Source organism: Chenopodium album, chromosome 7, assembly GCF_948465745.1.
Source record: "Chenopodium album chromosome 7, dcCheAlbu1.1, whole genome shotgun sequence".
Lineage (NCBI taxonomy): Eukaryota > Viridiplantae > Streptophyta > Magnoliopsida > Caryophyllales > Amaranthaceae > Chenopodium > Chenopodium album.
Genome location: NC_137840.1, coordinates 77791203 through 77817495, shown reverse-complemented (window position 1 = coordinate 77817495; position 26293 = coordinate 77791203). Strand labels below are relative to the sequence as shown.

At 34.4% G+C, this 26293-nt stretch overlaps 4 protein-coding genes across 5 annotated transcripts; 3 read left to right on the top strand and 1 right to left on the bottom strand.

The window, feature by feature from the left end:
- The first annotated feature begins 6317 nt into the window (after positions 1–6317).
- On the top strand, positions 6318–10442 carry LOC145638690 (histidinol-phosphate aminotransferase, chloroplastic-like). The gene is made up of 10 exons (XM_081689677.1): positions 6318–6473; positions 6635–6878; positions 7146–7229; positions 7346–7500; positions 7587–7684; positions 7915–8023; positions 8868–9025; positions 9360–9502; positions 9609–9749; positions 10148–10442. The coding sequence occupies exons 2-10, from the start codon at positions 6645–6647 to the stop codon at positions 10277–10279; spliced, it is 1254 nt and encodes a 417-aa protein (XP_081545803.1). The 5' UTR covers positions 6318–6473; positions 6635–6644; the 3' UTR covers positions 10280–10442.
- Positions 10443–11296: 854 nt separating this feature from the next.
- Positions 11297–12238, top strand: LOC145640726 (uncharacterized). Its single transcript, XM_081691956.1, has one exon. The coding sequence runs from the start codon at positions 11297–11299 to the stop codon at positions 12236–12238; it is 942 nt and encodes a 313-aa protein (XP_081548082.1).
- Positions 12239–13298: 1060 nt separating this feature from the next.
- LOC145639772 (uncharacterized) lies at positions 13299–19266 on the bottom strand. Its single transcript, XM_081691097.1, has 7 exons — positions 18772–19266; positions 16717–17448; positions 16146–16501; positions 15752–15963; positions 14309–14565; positions 13992–14170; positions 13299–13877 (listed from the first exon to the last, which is right to left on the bottom strand). The coding sequence occupies exons 1-7, from the start codon at positions 19049–19051 to the stop codon at positions 13794–13796; spliced, it is 2100 nt and encodes a 699-aa protein (XP_081547223.1). The 5' UTR covers positions 19052–19266; the 3' UTR covers positions 13299–13793.
- A 3180-nt stretch (positions 19267–22446) lies between these two features.
- Positions 22447–24557, top strand: LOC145638689 (uncharacterized). 2 transcript variants are annotated; one of them, XM_081689675.1, is made up of 3 exons: positions 22447–22587; positions 23479–23554; positions 23923–24557. In XM_081689675.1, exons 2-3 carry the CDS (start codon positions 23486–23488, stop codon positions 24493–24495), a joined length of 642 nt encoding a protein of 213 aa, XP_081545801.1. In that variant the 5' UTR covers positions 22447–22587; positions 23479–23485; the 3' UTR covers positions 24496–24557. The 2 variants fall into 2 exon arrangements, with proteins under 2 accessions (XP_081545801.1, XP_081545802.1); XM_081689676.1 differs by having other exon boundaries at positions 22465–22587; positions 23484–23554.
- Positions 24558–26293: the final 1736 nt, after the last annotated feature.

Below are 26293 nucleotides of genomic sequence, written 5' to 3'. Positions count from 1 at the left end.
ATTGAATGCTAATTTCCACACTTTTTGAGAAATTTTGGAGGATTTGTGGCCGAGTGTCGAAAAGAATTTAAATTTGAGGGGATACATCTCGAGGTCATATAATGTCGTTCAGAACCATATATAATCATTATTTATTGTCATAAATGTTCGTGGTAGACTTGAATTAATGAAATTTGTGCAAGTTGTAAACCAGTAAATTGCCCGTTTAAAGGTGAATTAAATGGTTCCACTAACCCGATTGGACTTCCGGAGGATATTAGGGACCATGGTAAACATTTCGGCAATTTTTATTTCCGGGCGAAAAAAAGTCAAAAAATTCCAAAATTGAAGGCTAATATCGACGCTTTTTAAGAAATTTTGGAGGATTTGGGGCCGAGTGTCGAAAAGTCTTGAAATTCTAGAGGATACATCTCGGGGTCATATAATGTCGTTTGGAACCATATATGATCATTATTTGTTGTCATAAATGTTCGTGGTAGGCTAGAATTTATGAAATCCGTGCAAGTTGTAAACCGGTAAATTGCATGTTTAAAGGCGAATTAGATGGTTCCACCAACCCAATTGGAATCCTGGAGGGTATTAGGGAACATGGTAAACATTTCGGCAATTTTTATTTCAGGGCCAAAAAAAGTCGAAAAATTCCAAAATTGAAGGTTTAATATCCACGATTTTTGAGAAATTTTGGAGGTTTCTGGTTCCGGTGTCGAAAAATCTTGAAATTCTATGGGATACATCTCGGGGTCGTATAATGTCGCTTGGAACCATATATGATCATTTTTTGTTTTCAAAAATGTTCGTGGTAGGCTTCAATTGATGAAATCCGTGCAAGTTGTAAACCGATAAATTGCCCGTTTAAAGGCAAATTGGATGGTTCCACCAACCCAATTGGACTCCCGGAGGATGTTAGGGACCATGGTAAAAATTTCAGCAATTTTTATTTCCGGGCGAAAAAAGTAAAAAAATTCCAAAATTGAAGGCTTATATCCACGCTTTTTGAGAAAATTTGGAGGGAGGTTTCAGGGCCCAATGGTGAAAAGTCTTGTAATTCTAGTAGATACATCTCGGGGTCATATAATGCCGTTTGGAATCATATATGTTCATTATTTGTTAACTTAAATGTTCGTGGTAGATTTGATTTAATGAAATTGGTGCAAGTTATAAACCGGTAAATTAGTCGTTTAAAGGCAAATTGGATGGTTCCACCCAATTAATTGGACGGTTCCACCCAATTAATTGGACTCCCAAAGGGTATTCGGGATCATGGTAAATATTTCGGTAATTTTAATTTCTGGGCAAAAAAAAAAAGTCAAAAAATTTTAGAATTGAAGGCTAATATCCACACTTTTTAAGAAATATTGAAGGTTTCGGGGTCCGGTGTCGAAAAGTCTTGAAATTGTAGGGGATATATTTTGGGGTCATATAATGCCGTTTGGAACAGTATATGATCATTATATGTTGTTATAAATGTTCGTGATAGGCTTGAGTTAATAAAATTGGTGCAAGTTGTACACCGGTAAATTGGTCGTTTAAAGGCAAATTTGATGGTTTCACCCACGCAATTGGACTCCCGGCGGGTATAAGCGACCATGGTTAACATTTCAGCAATTTTTATTTCCAAGCGAAGAAAAGTAAAAAAATTCCAAAATTTAAGGCTAATATCCACGTTTTTGTTGAAATTTTAAAGATTTTGGGGCCTAGTGTCGAAAAGCCTTTAGATTTAGGGGACAAATCTCAGGGTCATATAATGTCGTTTGAAACCATATATGATCATTATATGTTGTCATAAATGTTCGTATTAGGCTTAAGTCAATTAAATTGGTGCAAGTTGTAAACCGTTAAATTGGTCGTTTAAAGGCAAATAGGATGGTTCCACCCACCCTACTGATCTTCTAAAGGGTATTAGGGACCATGGTAAACATTTCGATAATTTTTATTTCCGAGCGAAAAAAAGTCTAAAAATTCCAAAATTAAAGGCTAATCTCCACGCTTTTTGAGAAATTTTGGAAGCTTTGTGGTCTGGTGTCGAAAAATCTTGAAATTCCATGAGATACATCTCGGGCTTATATAATGCCGTTTGGAACCATATATGATCATTATTTATTGTCAAAAATATTCGTGGTAGGCTTGAATTAATGAAATCCGTGCAACTTGTAAACCGGTAAATTTCCCGTTTAAAGGCAAATTGGATGGTTCCACCAACCCAATTGTACTCACGGAGGATGTTAAGGACCATGTTAAACATTTCAGCAATTTTTATTTTCGGGGGAAAAAAAGTAAAAAAATTCCAAAATTGAAGGCTAATATCCACGCTTTTTGAGAAATTTTGGAGGTTTCGGGGCCCGGTGTCAAAAAGTCTTGAAATTCTAGGGGATACATATCGGGGTGATATAATGCCGTTTGGAATCATATATTATCATTATTTGTTGTCATAAATGTTCGTGATAGCTTGAATTAATGAAATCTGTGCAAGTTGTAAACCGGTAAACTGCCCGTTTAAAGGCGGATTAAATGGTTCCACCAACCCAATTGGACTTCCGGAGGATATTAGGGACCAGGGTAAACATTTAGGCAATTTTTATTTCCGGGCGAAAAAAGTCCAAAAAATCCAAAATTAAAGGCTAATATCCACGTTTTTATGAGAAATTTTGGAGGATTTGAGGCCGAGTGTCGAAAAGTTTTGAAATTCTAGGGGATACATCTCGGGGTCATATAATGCCATTTGGAACCATATATGATTAGGGATGGCAATGGATCGGAGGTGGGTCGGGTGATGCTTCATCCGCCTCCATCCGCCAAAAATCCATCCATCACCGACCCATCCATCACCTAATTTTCCTTCATCCACATCTGATCCATCCGTCATCCATGGATGAATCGGGTGGATCGGGTGATAATTCGGGTGAAATATATATATAAATACAACTTTGCACTTTAATAATTAAAATTGAGATTTGAAAAAAAAATGATCAATTAATTAAAACTTTTATACATCCTTCTAATACTCGTTCCTATGTACTAAATTAAAAACAAATGTCAATTCCTAACACTACAATAGACATTAATTTATTAAAAAAAAATATTTATTTTTATTTTTTTATATATAAATTTAACGGGTGGATGGATGGGTCGGGTGATGGATCGGGTGATGGGTTGGATGTATCATCATCCGTATCCGACCCGATCCGTCACCCAACCCATCCATCATCCATCCGTCATCCGCTTAAGTTCGGGTTTTCATCCATATATTTGGATCGGGTGGATGGTTATCCATCGGGTTTGGATGATATTGCCACCCCTATATATGATCATTGTTTGTTGTCATAAATGTTCGTGGTAGGCTTGAATTAATCAAAATCCGTGCAATTTGTAAACCGGTAAATTGTCCGTTTAAAGGCGAATTAGATGGTTCCACCAATCCAATTGGACTCCTGGAGAAAATTATGGACCATGTTAAACATTTCGACAATTTTTTTTTCCGGGCGAAAAAAGTCAAAAAATTCCAAAATTAAAGGCTAATATCCACACTTTTTGAGAAATTTTGGAGGTTTCAGAGCCCGGTGTCGAAAAGTCTTGAAATCCTAGGGGATACATCTTGAGGTCATATAACGCCGTTTGGAATCACATATGATCATTATTTGTTGCCATAAATGTTCGTGGTAGGCTTGTGTCAATGAAATCCGTGCAAGTTGTAAAGCGGTAAATTTGTCGTTTAAAGGCAAATTGGATGGTTCCACCCACCCAATTGGACTCCCGGAAGGTATTAGGGACCATGGTAAATATTTCGGCAATTTTTATATTCGGGCGAAAAAAAGTCAAAAAATTCCAAAATTAAAGGCTAATATCCATGCTTTTTGAGAAATTTCGAATGTTTCAGGGCCCGGGGTCGAAAGGCATTGAGATTTTAGGGGATACATCTTCGGGTCATATAATGCTGTTTGGAACCATATATGATCATTATATGTTGTCATAAATATTCGTGGTAGGCTTGAGTTTATGAAATCGGTGCAAGTTGTAAATCGGTAAATTAGTCGTTTAAAGGCAAATTGGATGATTCCACCTAGACAATTGGACTCACGAAGGGTATTACGGACCATGGTAAACATTTCGACAATTTTTATTTCCGGGTGAAAAAAAGTAAAAAAAAAATCCAAAATTAAAGGCTAATATCCACGCTTTTTGAGAAATTTTGGAGGTTTTGGACTGTTACTTTCTACTTTTTTTAAAACCTTTCTAAATGGTAAATGCTCTACAAAATTGTTATCCCAAAACTAGCCCATAAAATTGGATTATAGTCTATAGTCTTAAACAATTTTCAATTTTTTTTGAGCTGGAAAAGGAAAAGTGTGGGTTTTGGAGACGCCTTAGGAGTCCATTTGTGTAATTTAAATGGTTCACTTTTCCTTAAACTACTAGTTTATAACTTACGCCCATTTTATTTAATATAGGCTACCGTTGGACTTCATATGACTGACTACTTGACTAGTGGTCATAGATGATTCCAACCATACTTATATGACTTTGATATGCATACCCTACAATCTCTAAAATTTTCGACACCAAATCTCGAAATTTCTAAATTGGTCAAAGAGCATGAATTATAGCCTTTAATTTAGGTAAATTTTAGACTTTTCCGGACCCATAAAGAATTGTGGTCAAGGTTCTTCCCATGAACGCTACAACACCCCTAGAGGCTAATTGGGTGGTTGGAACTATATACTTTGCCTTTAAACCGTTGATTTAGCTATTTATGTACACACCTGACTTAATTAAAGCGAAGTCACCATGGGGCTTTATGTGACCAACTATTAATTGTATATGGTTCTAAACAATATTATATGACCCCGAAATACATCCCCTATAGTCTTGAGATTTTTTGACACTAGGTCCTGAAACCTCTAAAACTAATTCAAAAGCATGCATTACAACCTTCGATTTTAATGATTTTGGAATTTTTAGAACCGAAAAGGAAATAAGTCAAGATGTTTCCCACGGACCCCTCAAACACCTTGGGAGCCATTTGAGTGGTTCAAACTTACCTGTTTTTCGTTAAATAGTAAATCTAGTCATTTTCCTACAAACCTCACTTAAGTAACTGAGGCCATCACGACTCTTTAAATGACCGATTGTGGTCATATATGCGTTCAAACAGCATAATATGACCCTAGGATGTGTGTTCCCTATGATTTCATGAGTTTTCAACACCAAGTTTTGAAACATCTACCCAAAATTTGTTTGATTTCATGTATTAATAATATTATAGCCTTCAAATTTGGATTTTAGAGTGTAATTTTTGACCTGACAAAATTAAGCATCAAGGTACTTCCATTTCTTCCTATAGGGTCTGGAAATCCTAGCAACTTAGTGCCTTGAACCATCTAAGATTTGGTTTATACTAATATTAGCACTACATTATCCAGTAGTTGAGACTTGAGAGAAAAAACAAGTCATTTATATAAATCTAAATGCAATCAGAATTAAAATGATGCAAGCCAAAAAATAAATAAATTACATATTCATTTCGCATGAACGAATTTACGGAGTATTTTATATAAACTATTATCTGATATGATCCAAACCAAGTAGTCTCGACTCTGGATCTGTAACCAATTGTAGACCAGCCTATTGTCCTATATAGCTGGTAAATGGTAATTAACAAAATTTTCATTTCTATATTTGCTCGAAGTCAGGCATAAAATTGACCACATTTATAGCCAACTAGCCATTGTAAACTATGGACTTTTAGCCCATAAGTGAAGTTGGATCATGTTATACATGAACATCATCTTTAATCCTGAATTTTGATTGGGCCTCTTTAATAAACTCAATAGGATTCTTTTCCTGTTTTTGGAATTCTTTGTTGGCCAATTCTACTTCTTACTCCCCACTTTTTGGAATTGGCCTTTCCTTTGATCTTAAGAGGCAAGTGATTATGGTACTAATGGAGTATACAGTATAAATCAACGTATCATCATGCTACAAAAAAAATTATTCCCCACTTTTTAAAATTAGATTACATTATATAGATTCTATTATAGATTGAAACCTTGATCTCGAATTTATTGAAAGACTTGGTTAATAGTACTAATCATTTTCTAACGGCATTTCTCATAACACAAAATCAAGCTTATTTAATGGAGTTGGTGGAAAACTCACCTAATCTTCTAGTGACTAATTTTGTTGCCATTTGCTTAGTGTTGACATAATGCATGATCTATTGATCTAGCAATTTATTATTGACAATTAATAATTGCATATTTTCCTCCAAAGAAAAGAAAAGAAAAGAAAAAAAAAATCGAATCTTTTAACGACTTGCGATATTTTCTTGTCACCAATTCACAAAGATCAGGCCTTTCCAAGTGTTGATGTCTGAACAATTCTACAACAACTACTCCGTCATATTATTGGAATTCAATTTTGAGGGTTTAGGGTTTCATTTCGTCTACCTTCCTTCGCTTCTTACCACTTCACTCCAGGTACATACTCTCTTCTCTCTCCACGACTCCATTAATTAGTTATTCATCATATTAAATTGAAATAATCCATCTTTATTTCATGTGGGTTTTAATTACCTGTATCAAATCATTAATCAAACAAATTTCTGGAAAAAGAAAGCTAATTTAGAAATCATATGCAGGTTTGATTTAATGGGTGTGATTGATTTTTGCACTACTTCTTCTGCCTGCTTGATTAAGTCAAGAAGTTTTGGTCAACCCAGTTGTGGATTTGAGGTGAATTTTCAGAGAAGGGTAATTTCAATGGCATCTACATTACCTGTTAAAGAAGTGAGTGAAAATGGCCAACCAAAGGTTACTGGGGATTCTTTTATCAGACCCCATCTCAGGAAATTATCTGCTTACCAACCCATTTTACCTTTTGAGGTAAAAAATTTCACTTATTATTCTGTTTTTGATAGTTTCTTGATTTTGATGATATGTGAATATGTGATGTTCAATTGATTAGTTAGATGATTATAGAATTAGAGCTTATTGTGTTTGATTTTATGTATATATGTTGAAATTTATTTTAATTTGATTGGTATTGAGTTTTTTTTCTGATGAGGTTGGAAGTGTATAATCTGTTATTAACAATGTAGCTACAATTGTAATTAGTTTAATTATGTAGTCACTTGAGTGCATTGGTGATAGGTTTTATCAACACGGCTCGGTAGGAAGCCTGAGGATATCATTAAATTGGATGCAAATGAGAACCCATACGGTCCACCTCCGGAGGCAAGTTATGCAAAAATGAGTTTTACTTTTGCTGGTTGTCTGCACTGGGGTCTTTAAATTTATTTTTCTGTTTATAGCAAAAGTTCATTCCCTTTACAAGTTAGATTGTTCTCTAGGTGTCTGAAGCTCTGGGGAACATGAAATTTCCGTACATATATCCTGATCCAGAAAGTCGAAGGTTACGTGCTGCCCTTGCAGAAGACTCGGGCCTTGAATCTGAATACATTCTTGTAGGATGTGGTGCCGATGAGCTCATTGACCTGATCATGCGGTTAGAGATCATAACTCTGTCCCCTGCTTCTGTTGCTATAGTTTCAGTGTATCTTATCATTTGTTCTGAATGATCATGTAGCTCAGTTGTGTGCTAGAACCCGGTGACAAAATTGTTGACTGTCCACCGACATTTACAATGTATGAATTTGATGCAAATGTGAATGGAGCTGTTGTCCTAAAGGGTAGGTGGAATGATCTTGCTCCATGATGCTGAACTTATAGCTTTCTGATATTAACATCAACTATAAATTCCAATATAGAATTCTTTTTTTAGCTCCAGCATTTGTGTTCTTAGGCTTATCTTTTTCTTTCTACTGATTTTGTCAGGGAGAAAAAGAGAGAAGGGGGGGAGGGGGGTTCCTGTAATTCAATATCTGTTGGTAGGCTTCTGAGTTTTACTTTTCCTTTACAGTTCCAAGGCACGCTGATTTTAGCTTAAATGTTGAAGAGATTGCGCGTACTGTTGAACTTGAGAAACCAAAATGCATATTTCTTACTTCCCCAAACAATCCAGATGGGAGGTAAGTGACAAGTAGGATATAAAATTATTTTGTTAATATATTCCATACAGTACAGTTCTTAGTGGAAACAGTGATTTTGTGTGTTAATATGGCACATTTGTCAAAAAAATAATTCTTTTTTTAAAAAAAATAAAAATGAGTACTTTTGGACTTTTACAATTCTATATTGTACAGGTACAAACTTTTAGGTTCGTATTATAATTCTGTTTGATAAGTGTATTTCGGGGAGAATGCTTTTAGATTAGCTTTAGGGTGACAGGACACTAATATTTTGCGTGGGTGGAAGTGGACCTACCAAAATTCTAAACGACTAAACTTAAAGTATTAGAAAATAGAAAGCAAGAAATATGTGCTGTTAATTGGTAAAACTATGGCATGTTTTTGGTAATTTTTTTGGTCTAATTTATGTCTAGTGTTTCCATCTAGTATGGATTTAGAATTGTTGTTGATAACTGGTTCTCGATCAACATTGAATAGCTGCGCTGGATGGGATAGTATATTATATTTAGTACATTTCTGGATAACATATTACATTCTCAATCTATTAAGACATGTAGGAGATAATTACTTTCAGCTATATGCTAAAGAGATAACTTGGTGAACTGATGTGCTTTGTCATATTGAAAAGAGAGTTCATTGTATATTTTTTTAGTTTGTGGAGTGAGCTTGATGTGTAACGAGTTCCAAATCTTTGCTGATAAGTAGTCTATCGTTCTTGTTTGTACATGTTTTGTGTGCTATTATATGAATGCTCTTTCTGCTTTAAATGTCTAACTTTTACCTTCATAACGTAACTTCAAGTGCAATTTACTGACAATATGCTTTTTATATGCATTTCATGCAGTATAATCAATGACGAAGATCTGTTGAAGATCCTCAATCTCCCTGTACTGGTCATATTGGATGAAGCATATGTTGAGTTTGCAGGACTTGAATCTCGTATGAAATGGGTGAAACAATATGAGAATTTGATTGTTCTTCGGACCTTCAGCAAAAGGGCTGGTATGTTAATGGTTAACTTTTTCTTTTACTTAATTCTTGCAGAAGTTCACTCTTCTAAAACACTCAAGTTTTATTTGTACACCCTTTTTTGATTCTCACTTTTAATGTTTTTATTTAATCAATTTTCTTGCAATGTTTCATTTTTTACGGACGGTTCCTTATGACGATTTATGTTAGCCAACCCAAATCATTATGGGACTAAGGCTTTATTGTTGTTGTTATTCATGCAGAAGTTGTTGGAGACAAAAAATCCTTAATCCCAATTTCATTAGTCTCTATTTCTACTTGTAAAGTGAACCTATAGTGTCTTATAAGTTATTTGATTCATCAACAGGGTTAGCTGGCCTTAGAGTGGGATATGGAGCATTCCCTTCTAGTATTATTGAATATCTTTGGAGAGCAAAACAGCCCTATAATGTATCTGTAGCTGCTGAAATAGCTGCTTGCGCTGCATTGGAAAATCCTACTTATCTAGAAGTAAATTCTGTTGCTCTTTCTACTGTTTTCCTCGACTTTATCTCTATTTTATTAGTAGATCTCGTTTTGTTCCAGTCATTTTTTCTAATATTTAGCCTTCTGTCAGAATGTCAAAGAGGCTTTGGTCCAAGAACGTGAGAGGCTTTATAAGCTTTTGGAGGAAGTTCCGTTTCTTAGACCCTTTCCAAGCCACTCCAACTTTATTCTTTGTGAAGTTACCTCTGGAATGGATGCCAAGAAGCTCAAGGTACCATCACATTGCCCTTTTTCTTTATTTTTGGATACAGATGTAAAATGTGTTTGTAGCTTACTAGTCACCAATCACCTTATCTTGCTTTGTGATAGTAGTTACTCCATCCATTTCAAATAATAGCCCACATTTCTATTCAATAATAGGCCACAATCTGTATCTAGTAATCTATATCTAGTTAGCTGATATATTTATTAACCTTAATTCCATTAACAAAGTTACACATTAATTAAAATCTAAAAAGCCTGGAGTTGCAAAAACATACACAGAATAATAGTTGTATTTTAATTCAATTCTTTGTAAACGACCTTCTAAGTTCTAACCATTGATGCCTATAACTTAGACAATTTATCTGATAGCCTGAACAAATGTGTTTTGTCTCGTATATTAAACAGGAGGACCTTGCTAAGATGGGTGTTATGATCCGTCACTACAATAACAAGGAAATGAAAGGTTATGTTCGTGTATCTGTTGGAAAGCCTGAGCACACTGAGGCCTTAATGAAGTGTCTTAAACAATTCTTCTGATGTATAACCATCTTAGATTTGTCAGTGGAGTACAACATTCTTACCAACCTGATTTTGTTATTCCTCTGTAACAATTCTGATTCTTGTTTCAGTCAGAAACTGTTGTGATTATGATTTTTTTTTTTTTTTACTCTCGAAAGGCATCTCAAATATTTAAATTGAACTCGTCTATCTTGCTGGTGTTCTTATTCTTTTTCTGTCAAATATGATATTTTGATACTAATCAATAGAGTCGTCATCCCTTGTCTACCCTTTGGTGTTCAAATCTGGTTCCGGTGCCACAATTTGAGTCATGACCTCCTAAATATAGGATTGTCCTCATAAGACAAGTTTATCTTAGGATTTACATCTCGATATCATTTCACAATCGCCCTAACTAGATATGGGTATATCGAAGATTAACCAATACTCCCTCCATCATCCTTGTCCACAAGGTTACCACCAGAAAAACTAATCCTTCTGTATTGCCTAATTAGCATCCTTGTTAACATTCCCTCTAAACAAAGGAAAATTTAACAGTTCCTCTAAACAAAGAAAGCATAAGATATTTATTTAACTTGTAAGTAACATTATATTAAACAAGTTGTTACCCAAACATATTTGCTGGATTAATGCAACCTTTACCACATATACAAATTATATGAATAAATGTCCCTTTCCTTTGTGAATGCTCGCTTTTCTGCTGTTTATAGCAAAAAGGTATTGCGTGACTTAACCTCTTCACCCTTCATCTCCATACTCTTAATTATTTAACCTTTAAGTTCTTGCTTTTCACGTATTCTTTTCCACTTATTAGAGAAAAGAGAGTATTTTACACTACAAAGCTACAATATTACCAGTCCTATTCAGTTTCTGTTAGCTTCTGCACCTTCAAGTCTGAGGGCATGCTAATATAATCTATTTGTTCGTTTCGACGTCTGAATATGTGAGTCCATAAACCAAGCCTAAGCCTTTTTGCTACAACACCTAGAATCCTCTGTTTTCGTTACCAGACATTGCATAGGATATATTACAAACATGTTTCTAACATGTTTCATGTCCTTTAAACCGTCTTTTTCCGATGAACTAGCTGTTGGGCTGTTTTCTTCTATGGTTATTGATCTGCAGCGGCTATTGAAGTCTCTGGAAGATAATCCTCTTTCTCTTCGATGGTGTAGCGAGGCCATGTCTGTCATCAAGAAGACTCATTCTCATTTCCTGTTTGATTTCGAGAGATCTAAACTTCCCACTTCATGGGAAGCTGTACATGTGCTTGATGAATATATGAGTGTAACTTTGGATCTCTTGGATTTCTGCAACTTACTTAAGTCAGCCATTTCGGGTTTAGATAGGTATCGACAGTTGATCAACTTCATGATTAAGAGATTGAAGGATGCCACCTTTTCAACGTCGACAAGTAAGATCGAACTCGAGAGGCTTGAAAGAGATAATTATAGCAAGTTTTTCGACGTGAAGAATTTGAGAGAAATGAACCTTAACAAGGAAGAAGTTACTAAAGTGAAGTTGAAGACAAGGACCAACATGCAAGTTTTGCAAGCTATTGGGAGCACAATGTCTATTATTTCATTGTTCATCTTTTGCTCAATTCTTCATCCAATTCACGTTGAAATCGACGAGGGAATCTATACTGATTTGTGTGATTCGGATTCATCCTCGGGTTGTGTCCAAAAACTCATCAATTGTCTAAATGAGAAATTTAAAAACGCGCATGATTTGAGGAGGCCAGTTTTACACGAGAATGAGGTGATTGAGGATGCATTTGCCGAATTCAAAGGGCAGATTATTTCAACTAGGGAATCAAGTGCTGATGAAGGGAAATTAACAAAAAGTTTAGAGATTTTAAAGAACAAATCTCTAGTTCTCAAGGAAGGGCTAGACTTGCTTGAGAGTGAAGTTAATGAGTTGTTTGAGAATGTTATCGAGGGAAGAAAAAGAATTATCAGCTTAATTACCAACTAATAATCACACAATTTAGAAAATTAGCACTAGATTTGCCTTAAAACAAATATGGACTATAATTTCTATTTACTATTTTTTGTAATTTGTGTGTGGATATGATTACCTAAGGAAGAGATGATTTCCACGCATATTAGCAAGGACTTTCATTCTCTTTATTCTACTTTGTCCCATTTGGCTATTTTACAGCTTCACTTCATTGTTTGTTGATTAAACTTGGTTTGGTTCATTTAAACATTAACCTTTGTGGTTAATCTTTGAAATATGCCTATCTTCAACATCAATTTGTGAATACATTCGTGATACTTAGTCCAAATTTGGTTTCAATTAAGGTTAATCCAATCTTAAGCAAATTGAATTAGGCTATTTTTTACCTGCTTAATGTAATTTAAATTGCTACTACGCCTACAAACAAGAAAAGGTTTGGTTGTGGAATGAATAAGAAAGTCCTTATATAATAATTTGGTCTTTCACATGACTAATAGCTAACAATGATTCAACGCTAAATTATATAAAATAAAATAAAATAAAATAAAATAAACAACGCTAAATTAGAATCATGACACCAATTATAATATTTTGAAAGAATATTGACAAAAACTTGTAAATCTTCTAAATCAAAGAGTTAATTAAACGTACATTCGCCCCAAAAAAAAAAAAATGATTTTCCATTTGCATCTAACCATGCCCAACTTATTTCATTTCAATGCTTAAATATGGTCTTGTTATCATATTTTAAATTTTGAAAAAACATCTGACACGTGTTTCTTTTTTTTTTTTTTTTCCTTTTTTGGGAACATGAAGTTCATACCAACGTAAAGACTAAAAAAAGGTTAGTGGAAGAAATTGTACCTTGATAAAATTGTGAAGTTTGTTTGCTTAGATTTCCATGGAATTATTACCCCACATCAATTGACAGTTAAGGTACAACTCATGCTCCTGCTTTTACGACCCCACTTGACAAATATAGATACAACCCATGCTCCTAGAGATGCAAATTAAGATAACAAAAATCCAAATCCAAAGCAAAAAACGTTGTTCCAATAATCTTGTGAATAGTGAGTGAATATATACGAACCAACATCAATGTATTAATCTAAAAATGTTTCCAAAAGCTAGAATACACTGTAAATGACCAATCAAAAAATTTTGCCCCGGTCGTATTGTCCCTAAAAATACATATGGCGCCAGTAGTTTTCTCAAAATCAATATTAGAGTTACATGAGTATTGGATGATAGCTCGTCTAGCCATCAAACATTAAATGAATTGGAATAAAATTAATACAGATGAGGAACTACAAAATGAACGATTCCTTCCATAGCTGTTAACCTCAAGTGTTTAGCTGCCCCGCCACTTTGGTCCAGCAGAACCATTGTTATCAACCACAATTATGTCCTCATTGAAAAAATCCAGTATACTGTATTGTACCGGCATCCACGACCTAATATGAAACTCGTGGGGAACGATTATATTTTCCAAGAATGGCAAGGCACGTCCAAGCATAACGTACAGAAGAAAGTGGAAACTCACACTATGTGCAACACTGCTTCCCTTCACCTACTCCGTAGCATCCCGTGAAGTACTATGCTTTTCATCGGACCTGTGGTGGAACAACTTTGCTATCTGTCGCCTCTCACAATCCTGCAAATCCCAAGCAACAAGATATTAATACTTCAATTATGTACAAAATCCTAATATTGGCTCTATTATTGCTTTATTTTGCTGGCACAGAGCTTTCAAACAAACATTGCTCACCTTGAACATGTGGAGATAAAATGTTTTGCTAGGATTTTTCTTTTTCAACTTCTGGTATGTAAACGCAAAGCTTAACTGATCTCTTGGAGTAAAACGGTCCACCTCATTAAACCATAGACATGAAAACAGATTTGACATTGGTGTGTGTGCCCTTATTATCAAAGACCCTTCAGGTACATCTGTTGCCAAAAGAAATAAAACCATTAAGGACAACAGATTAGATACCAATCCGAATTTATCCTGGAGCAACCCAGACAAAAATTGTACTTTTTCCCACCAAAGATGAATGAGAAACAAAAAAGTGCATATGAACATACTGCTTGGAAGCATCTTTTCAGGATCAGAGGCATTAAATCTCTTAAGCCCGTCAGCCTGATAGAATTGAAATTGCTGATCAATCATAGTGTGGTTGAATTTATTAAGCTTCTTGTTCCGCTCCACTTCTTCCCAAACACAATGACGGTCATAGTGATTTGATATTGCATATTCATGACCCTTTCGCCACAAGAAGTGCTCCAATAACAACAGAGGATCGCGTTGGAGACGCAATTTGCTATCCAACCAAATGGAATACCTGGCAAGAGAGAAACGCTCAGAGGGGCATTGAATTTATATTAAGTACATATCTAGCTATCAACCTACACACTAATTAGAGTAGCAATTCCGTGGATATTTTCTTCCAGGAAAGAGCAGTTTATATTATCTATAGCTTCAATAACATTTCACATCAGGCAGCCAGTACAACACATTCAGTAATCTAAGCCTCAAATTCTAGGGATACCCTTTTTAACTCCCTCACTATATCATTGTTGCAACACAAACCACTAGAACAGGTGCAAACCCTATATACAGTTTTACAGCACAAATCATTGGGACGATGATACGAAGTTATTCAAAAAAGAAACAGAAAGATGCCAATCATTTAAGCCAATCTCAGAATTCTACTTTCAGCAAGTACTTGTAAAGCTGTTTATCTACACATCCATTTTATCTTGTTCCTAGCTAAATATTTTATAAAATTTAAAGCACAGAAAATTTCAGAGTTTCCTAGTAAAAAGCACAATTATCTGAGGTAAGAATTGCAGCAGAGTTTGTATATATGTAACAATTCCATCGAGTTTTCAGTTGGATTACTTGCAAACCAGAAATTCAAAATTATCTCCAAAGACACCAACATCTTGGTCTTTACATTTTTCAATATCCTTACCCCTGATGTTCTAATATAATGCCTCACCAAGTCACTTAAGAGTTTAAAAAATCAATTTGAGTCTCTTGTTTAGATGTGATTGTATCTTGCATGTGTAAGATCCAAATGCTAATGACACTGGAGCAAGCTAAAACCCTCAGTCCAATGATGATTCTTGGGGGAAAAAAATGGATAAAATGATAGATAAATTCATACTATTCAGCTTTCACCATTACCAAAAAATATACTTCGTATTTAATGGTAAATGAGGAATCAAATATGAACTGCAGTTACAGACTAGATAGCAGCATATATTGCCCTTCAGACTTAAAGCAGATGAAAAAGGAAAACTAAAAGTAGAAAAACAAGGACCCTTTAAAGCACAATATAATGAGAGAATTCTAAAATCCAAAGTATTAATTACTGTGATTTCACGCAGCAAAAAAATAAATAAAAATAAAAAAAAAAGGGCCAGATAGGAGTATCATTATCTCAACCATTTTTTAATTAAAAAAAGTCAAAAATACTATGTGATAAAAACAAAAGGTATAGCCTTCATGATGCACATTCTTACCTTGCTGAAGGAAAGAGTCGATGAGACAGAAGTTTTGGTATCTTCCCAACTCTCCTCATGTCTGTATAAGGAAGATTCTTCACCACAACAATCTTCCACAAACCAATAAATCCCATTCTGTCGGGTATATGGCCTTCTAAAGAAATGGTTTGCAAAGTCTTCTCATCCATAAACATCACAAAGCAAACATTTTTCCTAGACAAACGACTTATCTGAAATAAAAGGCAATAATTTCACACTGCACATCAGATTTCTCACACTACAATGATGGAGTAAATATCAAAAAAAAAAAAAAAAAAAAAAAAAAACTTGAAGAAACATTGTTCAGACGGCGGACAAATGAATAAATTTTCATGGGACAGAATGCTAATAGACCCTTTAATATATGTCTTACCACTTTAACAAAAGGAGATCTCAGGCGATCTGAGTTTCCAAAGATGCAAGAAACAACAGCAATGTGGCATTTGCTGTTGTATCTGGAATCATCCTCAGCCAAGTCAAATCCTGTACTAGAATACTCTGAAGGACCCTTAACAAAACCACAATTAATCTTTTGATCACGTGCAAGGAATGAGTCTTCCCTTTCTCTTAAGGTCTGATGCCCAGCAAACCTAGGTTCCCAGCTATCTTCCCCGACAGGCTTCTCTTCTCTTTCTGTATACGACAGTGAAAATCTAGCAAATTTTCTACTTTCAAGAGGCTCTACAAGTTGCGCGGTAGAATTCAGCAATTTCATATCACAACTTGAAGCTACATCAATAAATATTACAAAGTTAAGCAATTTCGCAGTTGCATTATTACTTGTTAGACAGCAGCAACTGGTGGTGTAATATTCAATCATGTTGATTAAAGGAAACCCTCAACAGCGATAAAAACACAAGAAAACTTAGGGTTGACTGGTAGAGTATTGCATGCCCAAGTACACCAATAATCGTTTAGTCATTCTTAGGGAGAAAAGGACTTACATGAAAACTTGCGGTGTTTTCTACGTTTCTTTGGCTGCTTTCCAGAGCCAGTATTTGAAGCACTGACTTGTTTACTCTTCCCACTGTTGTTAGAACTCTGCTGTTTAGAAGAACTATCATTTGAGTCATAATCCACAATCGAATCATGACCTACAAAAACAGTTCCACCATGTTCTGAGTGAGATTTAGGCAGTTTGGAGTTCCCCGCACTTTCATGCCTACTATCATCATATTCATCTACGTGAGCGTCATGTGAATCTATCGCATCGTCATATTCATCATCTGCATCAGCATCTTCAGTCTCCATATCCGAACGACCCCCATCTAAAACATGATTTCCATCCTCAGATTCCACACCTTCTTGGCCAACATTCTTCAAAGAAGCTTCATATTTTTCTTCATACATTTTCAATTCGTTACGCCCTGCTTCATTGTACAACCCATGATGATCTGCGCCCTTACTTATAGGGTTATTGGACTTCTTTGTTGGACTCTTCACTCTACTGGATACATGACCTTTCTTAGATTCATCATCACTATCTGCACTACTTTTATGTGCATCCTCATTGTAATCTTCATCCCTTCTACGATCATCCCCATCCCAATACCTTGAATCACGGCCATGACCCAGAGAGTCATGGCCAAACTTGACCATGGGAGTGGTAATTCTTGTCACGTTTGTAAGAAAATCATCCCGGAAAGCATCATCTTGGGTATCTTTAGTATCTATGTCTGCAGAAAATCAAGAAGAGTTATAAAAAAAAAAAACTCATAAGATTTATGATTGGATTTTCTAAGAAACCCTACTTGTGTTGAGTGAAAGAATGAATGTGAGAATGACTTATTTATTACAAGAGTGTTTGTAAGAAAATTTTCCTTTAAGCAGCTACTACTACATCAAAAAAATGCTACTAACAATTCTTCCCTAAAAGAAGTCTTCCGCCCTTTTTTTCCGTATGCTAAATTAACAGTGTGTGTCAGCATGCGCATGCAACAATAGTTAAGTATAGTTCAAGATATCTATAATTGTGAACTGCATATATAACAGGGACATCAGCAATATCAACCCACATAAACTGATTGATTATGCTGAATAGTGTACAATTTATATGAACAATAACATCTTGTGGTCAAATACACAAAACTGCAATAAAAGCCAATGTCAATTCAAATATATAACAAGCTCTATTACAGTTCCAATCCTAACAATTTACGGCCAACCCAAAAACCTAGACCAGATATTTTTTTAAGCCCAAAATCTGATGGCAATCACCTCACACACACATATGAACACAATCCTCAACCCAAATCCAAAGAATGAACATCTTTCCCTCTATCACTTTGTCGGAAAGGAAGGACCTCAAGTTGAATCAATGGCTTGAGCTTAAATCCATGATTGTACATCAATCAAACCAAGGTAAGTTTCAACTTTTCAATGTTACTGGGCCATCCTGCATCAACACAGCCTTATCACCCACTGTAATTCCATTATACTCGGGATCAAAATCCAGCAGCCGACCTATCTCTAAGTAATCAAGACCAACTAGCTAACAGGCTATGCCCCTCTAAACTCACACCCTCACATCAAAATTTTGTTTTCCTTCCTCAATTGCAATATCTCTAAGATCATAATTTTCTAATCTAAGCTCCATTTTCCTATCTACGCTCAATTCTCGAGCATTTGACTAAACTTAACCGTCCAAACCTCCCTCTATCCCTAAGATCAGAATTGCAATACCTCTAAGATCAGAATTCCCTAATCTAATCTCTATCTTTCCTAGTTTCCCAGCTACTCTCGAGTCTCGAGCATTCGACTACACTTACCCGCCCAAACCTCCCCCAATCCATAACTAATTCACCCTACAATCACAACTTCCAAAATCATCAACAAGACAACAATCTATCCTTTCCTCGCGCATCTAATAAGAACAATTACCATAAGATCAAATTCCACAATAACAAAACCACTAAATTTCTCACAATTATGACAACAATGCAGGATCAAATTAATAAACAATTAGCACGACATCAAATCAAAGAGATCAAAACAATTACCGGAAGTATGATCCCTGGATAAAAAAACGTAAGCAAAAGCCGAAGCAGCAAGAACAAAACAAAGAAGAGTAATAACAGTTCCGATCGAGATCCTTCGTTTGGAATAACCTAATCTCCGATGATGATGCCGCGACTGCTTATGCGACGGGCCACGAACTCCGATACTAACATGGTCGGAACCACCAGTAGCGGCGGCGGAAGCGGCGGTGATGCTAATGCCGTTGCTATAATGGTGGTTACTGTTGCTAGTACTCCCTGACTGCTGCCTGTACTGAGCCATTCAATAGAGTCGGAGCATTCTTCAGCGAATCAAAATGAAGAATTAGCATTCACCATTAATGGAGTCGGATTTTCTAGGGTTTAGGAAGAATGGAGATTGAATGAATTGCAGATCGAGGAGAGAGAAAGAGTGAGAAGTGAAGGAAGAAGAAGACTACAACAATACAAGTAGAGTTGAGAAGAGAGAAGATAGAGATTTAGAGAGAGAAGTTAAATTAAAATTAATAATGTGAAGAAGACGGTGAGCGTGAATTGTGAAAGAGGAAAGCGAAATTTCTGAGGCTTTTTTTTTTAATTTTATTTTTTGATCGGCCGATCAATTTTTGTCCCCCCCTCCGTCACGGTCTATCTGCACTTCGTTCGTTTTACCCCGCCTTTTTGGTCTTACTTTATAATCACTCCGTACTAGTATCGTATTTTTAGTGTAGAAAGGCATAAGGGCAGATTGATAAGAATTAATTCGATAATTTTTTGAAATATGGAGTATGTCTTAGAGTATACTCCCTTCGTTTCAAATACTTCCCTCATTTTCTATTTTTTGCGCTATTTATTTTCTTTGACTAAGGTTTGTACTAATGTTTGTGATTTATACATAAGAAAAATTATTGTGGAGGTATAGAGTTTCGATGAAGAAGTGTTTCAGGTTAATTTTTAGTATGGTTAAAAAAGCGAACAAATTTTAGCGGTTGAAATTGAGTTTGAAAAGTAAAAAAGCTTAACCTTATGAGGATCAAGGTAACTTTTATTATTATTCCTTCCGTCTCGCAATAATTGATACATTTAGCTTTTTTTTATTTTATTTTTATTATTGTTATCATTAGTGCTATAGGTTTATATTAGAACCCATTAGCCGAAAAAGGTTTCTAATTTTTCATCATGTCTTAACAATGTCATGCAAATTAACAAAATCTTAAATCAAAGTTGGTCGAATTGACCTCAATCTTGAAACAATGAGACATGGACTACCCTTTTTTTTCCATTTTCCTACCATTATAACTCCATGCTTTTAACTATACAATAGGAAAATTAGTTAAATGTGATTTGAGATAAGTTCATGAATCATGATAACATATAAGTCAAAATTGCAGCATTATTAGTCGCCTCTCCTTATTGGCCATCGAATCCATAAAACTTGCCCAAATGTAACGATATCTTAAGCATTAAATTAACTCAATTTACAAGTCAAGCAAAAACGTGGTATTTGTTCATGACATTGGGAAGAAAAAACAGATCGATATTTGATTAGTTTTTTTTTTTAAATGCCTTAATTTATTATTATTTAAATTATAATGCATAATTTGATGAATGAAAATGGAATTAATGATGCTCCTACCAAACTAAAGATCTTAGAAGTTGTCTTGTTGAGGCTTGAGGGCGTGAGGCACATAATGTACTGTATATAGATCAACGCTAGAGCTCCTTGATCATGACCCACATGTAGCTTAAACATTAAAACATGAATTTTTGTCAGAAATTTAATTATTACGATCATGTAGTTGTAGTAGCTAACCTAGTAGGAGTTTGGTAATTAGGTTACCAAATTTTAATACATTGCCTTATTTTAATGGCATCCTTATATCACCCCACTAACTTCATTCCGTGTAACAATATAGCGTGTGGTTATCAATTATTTTAGTTGGTTAAAGTATATATTGAGTGATGTTTAAGACATAAGATCGAATCTTATTTACATTATTGTCTTTTATGACTCATTTTTTTTTTATTATCTCACTAAAAAATAAAAAGTGAAATGTATGTAATCATATAGCTTACGCAATCCATGTATAAAGTCTGTGATCTATATATATTCAACCGATCAATTTGAAATCGAACCAAGTAAGAATAAATTAAAGTACTTATCTTGGATATAGGCATACATCATACTATATATAGTGAACATTGTTAAAAGTCTTGTTGGGTACAAGAATTGCAAAAGGAAACTTTAGTTTACTGTTGATTACTAATTTGGTGCATCATAATAATAAAAATAGTGGTTTCAGAAAATCAGTACATGTGCAATTATGCATTAACTAGAAGCCAAATTAAACCAATCAACTGCACCGTGAACCTGTCAATAATGTGTCATATTATTGCACCATCAGCATAATTAGTTTAATGTAATTATTCTCTAATTTTGCTTGCGTATTCCTTGTCACGTTAATCATAGTAAATTAGTAATTTAATCATAGTAATTTAATTATACAATTATTAAGGGTTCCTTTGAGAATTTTGACAAAACAAATGTTATACGAAGTATTATATCATCTTTTATTCTCTTTGATAGCGTGGATTAATACACATTGCTTCTCTTGACTTATTCTTTCTAATACACTTTTAGTTTGTTTAGTTGCTCTCAGAATTTTGTGTTAAATTTAATAACAACTACATAATGCGTGTTTTCTTGTATTTGGCAAAATATCTTGAGTTCCAAGTTATCTTTTATGATGTTGAAATTAAGTAGGCAAAGACTTGATATTCCAAAACAATATGTAGTGGTGTGGTAGAGCAAACTCTTTCAATGCTCAAGTCAACACAGTGTAATGTAAGTTAACTAATCAAATATTAAGAAGATAGAGATACATAGCTTGGAAAATTTTACCACTTGATTAGTGATTTAGTGAAAGAATTGACACTTATAGTAATTATTAATAAAGTTGTTAAAATGTGAAAATAATAACCTCTTGAATTGTATGTTATACCTATTGATATATGTTAGTAATTTGAGAATAAATTAATATCACGAAACGACCTACTCACTAACACAATTAGTAATTCACTCATTTGTCGATAAATAATGTAATTTTGAATCTAGATGCTTATAATAGTCACTTTCAATTAAGTATTAGATTGTTACGTACAAAAATTTATATACTTGTAATAGAAATATAAAACACTTTAAAGTTTAAAGCAAACACGTTTTAAGGTAACCAAATTTTCTGTTCAACACATAGGAATTAGTACTTACGTACTTCATTTACTTCTTCTGTTTATTTTTTTTAATTGCATTATTATTTTTTTTGCTTCCAATTTTACACTACATATACATATTAATTAGTTTGATTATTTTTCATGATCTAGAAGTAACTTTCTCTTGGATTATAATTTTTTTTTCGATTTGTCTCACATATGTTATTAATATGTCATTTTATAAATATATCTTATACATCAATTTCTAAAAATATTTAAAGTTATGAATTAATTGGATGTAAAATTTAAAAAACATTTCCAAAATGATAAATGCATTTGTGAGAGCCCATTGTATGTGATATGATAATTTATCGACAAAAGCCCAATATAGTAGGCGTAAAAAACATGGGCTAAAATTGTACATTTACTCCAAACATCTTTAGCATTTCATAAAAAAATATAATGAGTGGATGGCTTTTAAACAGCACTTAAGGACCATGACGTGTTATTGTGGGCCCCAATTAGCCTTGTTTCATTTTTTTTTTGCTCTCCTCTCTCGTGTTTGCAAAGATTAACCAAAAACTGACTATACTGCTTCATTTTCAGCCCTTTATCTCTGCAATTTTCCAGGTATTTTTGTCTTCCTACCTTTATTTTTTCATCAGATTTTCTCTTTTTTTTTTCTGGGATTTTTACCCTTTTTCTTGTTTTTTTTATATGTGAGGATCTGAACTCTGGATTATTTTAACACTTACTGTAATTTGCGATATTTGAAAATTTTTTGGGTGGAATAATTAATTTCAATTGCTGTGATTATCTTGTTAGTTTAGTGTTACTTTGATTTATGATTAGTGTTAAAGTTTCTAACTTTGGATTGTTAATATGATATTTTCACAATTATAAGGACATTAATTGCCATTTTACATCAATGAAGTATTGTAATTATAGAAGAACTAGTCTCAATTAGTGTCAAATAGTTCGCTACTTCCTCCATCTGAAATTAATTTTGAGATTGGTATTGTAACTTGAGCTAGTAATGTGACAACTAAATGTGGACGACATAAGTACATCATCAATTAGTTTAAAAGCATTAGAGTATAACCGTTAACATTTCTGGTAGCAAATTATGTGAATTGATCAAGGTGGATTCAAGTTTGGTGGTTTAATCGTAATTTGCTTCTTTATTGATTTGGAAATATTATGGATCAAATCAAAGTAGTGAAATTGTTTGATGAGGTTTTGTTAATCTACCCCTTAATCTTCATATCTTATTGCTGACAATTTTGTTGAGAAATCGAATTTTTGGGTGATGCCCTATTGCCCTTAGCAATTGTTGTTTCCCTTTTGTTGTCTTCTTTATATAGAGTTTGTTTAGGAATTTGTAAAGTTGTAATTAATGATTCTATGTTAATATGAAGCTGTTAAGGACCTTATTGAGCTGTTTGTTACTGTCATGTTCTCCTGTGTCTTACTGAGTAGTATTCTTCGGTTTTTAACATCCTCGATTGGAACACTTTCTAGTGCAGGGATGCTGGCGAATTCTCTGCCTTCACCAGCTTTGGCGTTATATCGTGGATCGTCCATACACTTGTCTTCTGTAAGTTCACCTCTACACCTTGTTTACCAATATGTTATGGTGCATCTGGTTTCTTTGTTTACTGTCCATAGTATATCAATTTGGATTCCCATCAATTCAACTCTTATGGAGAGGGAATGTAAGTATAAGCTCATTAGCCCTTTCTTACCTAGACTGATCTCGTCTGTTAACTCTTCTGCCTGATTCGCAAAATGTTATCAAAATGTATGCATTTCATATTTTCAGAAGAGTTAAACTTTCATTGCATAATCATTGTGGTTAGACTTTGCTGATAAGAATAAGAAATGAATAGGTCTTTCCCTTAAAATAGCCCCTCCCCAAAACCATGCTTTAGTCTTTGTGTCTAATTCACCTTTTTCTTGCTCCAGCCTAATTTTGCTTCCTTAAACTCAACATTATATGGAACCTCATGGAGCTTTTTACCACAAGAACTAACCCGGAATTCTAGGAATACTGTCCTAACACACAAGAGATGGGAACTATATTCTGCAGCTCCAACAATAGATATAACCTTGAGCAATGAAGATACCGAGAAATGGGCATCTTGCAGAGAAGCTCTGTCTGTGTTCAACTTCAGTATTGAAGAGCAAGACAAGATGCTAGGGAAAGCATTTGGTCATATCCATTCACCCTACTGGGGTGAAGAACGGAAAGTAGAAGTTCCAAATTACAAATTAGTGAATGAAATACTGGAGTATCTCAGAAGTTTGAGCCTCTCCGATGATGATCTTTCTAAGCTTCTGAAAAAATTCCCTGAAGTTCTTGGTTGCAACCTTGAGACTGAGCTGAAGAATAATGTACAGATCCTAGAAAACCAGTGGGGCATAACAGGGAAGCCTTTGCGAAATCTTCTTCTTCGTAACCCTAAAGCTCTTGGTTATAATGTTGACTGTAAAGGAGATTGTATTGCTCAATGCACTCGTTGCTGGGCTAGATTTTAGATGAACTTATTTTTTGTACCAATTTATTCAATACGAAGTATATGTACACACATTTATCTGTATTTTTTGGTAATAGAAGGTGCTTAATTGCTTATACGAGCACATGTTTACATATCGACAAACTAATTATGGGGGGCACCTTGGTGCTATGCAACCTCATCAGTCATCACATTAACCCTCGAGCTAATACATTAATACAGAGTACTCGTAATCGATTTTCACTCACATTAATGAGAATTACAGCTGATTTTAATGACTAAATATGGCTCCGTTCTTGAACCAGTTGAGATATATAGGTCAGTCATGAATATTGAAGCCTGTTACTTCGTTCTTTGTATTATGTATTGACTATTGTCAATGTTTTTATTTTGATTTTCATGTCAAAAATACATAATAAATGAAAAAATAAAAAAGCAAGATCACATCCTAAAAGTAGAGTCAAAATATATAAACAGCAAAAAAAATCAATTTCTAACCTCAAAAATCAGAAATGAAAGAAGTAATTAGAGAATAATAATCATCCCAAAAAAACAGGACAAAGATTTAAAAGAATAGCCTCCAAAATTAAGATTCCAACCATTATTTACCTTATAATGAAGGGATTTTTTGACCCTCTTCGCTGGCAAAAATTAGCATTAACATCCCCTATACACCTTCTCTCAAATTTAGAAGAGCCTTATCTTTTACATAAACACATAAACGTCTCTATTTCTTAATTTTTGGCTCTTCTCCAAGGATTACAACGTATTGTAATTCATCACAAATATGCTAAGCATCAATAGAATTCTTCTCCTTGTCATTGTCATCTTTTGCCTTGTCCTCTCACATGAGGTACGTACGTTTTTCGTTTTTCTTATGGTATTTTGCATTTTTTCTCCTTAATTGTATACAAATTTCACACGCGGGTTAATTAGATGATGTATTGGTGTTCAAAAATTAAGAGAACCATTTTAATATGAAAACTACGATGTACTGGAGTATATTACTCAATTAGGTTGTGAACAATTGTACAAAATTCAGGTTCATATATTATATATATATGCGGTATCTCTACTTATTATGTCCCTAGGAAAAAAATGGAAAAGTTTTCTTATTTCTACTTGTCACTTTAACTTTCACTAACATTCAATTTCTCCAACTAACATAATCTTTTTCTTTTAACTTGTAACTATAGTGGGAAGTCTGCAATGCAAAGCTTCATCATCACCACCACCACCACCACCACCACCACCGTCGTCATCATCTTCAACATCGCATCTTTTTGGGTGCAAAAATAGGCAAGTGAAAAAAAAATTCAAGAATTTTAATTCAATAAAGAAGATCCTAATAGACATGCATGAAATATGTGTAATAATATATAATGGGGAATACTCAACTATGTTATGGTTAATCAACTTTTAAAGCCTAGAGCTAGACCAAGTTGATATGAAAATTGAACTTCTAACTTAATATGATTTATCAGAAGGTGCGAGCACAACATTGAAATTCCAACATGAGTCTTAATGTATATTGTATTAATTTTGTACGTACGTATGTATCACTTTTTACAATGAGATGATATGATGTTGACTCTATCTACAATGACATGACAGATTGCAAGGAAAGGTGTCATAGAAGGTGCAGTGTGGCATCAAGATACAGAATATGCCTAAGAGCATGTAACACTTGCTGCCAACGTTGCAATTGCGTGCCACCAGGAACTTCTGGCAACGCTAACTCTTGTCCTTGCTGGGCTAATATGACCACCAAAGGAGGCCGCAAGAAGTGCCCTTGAATCTTCTAAGGACTTTGCTTGTAA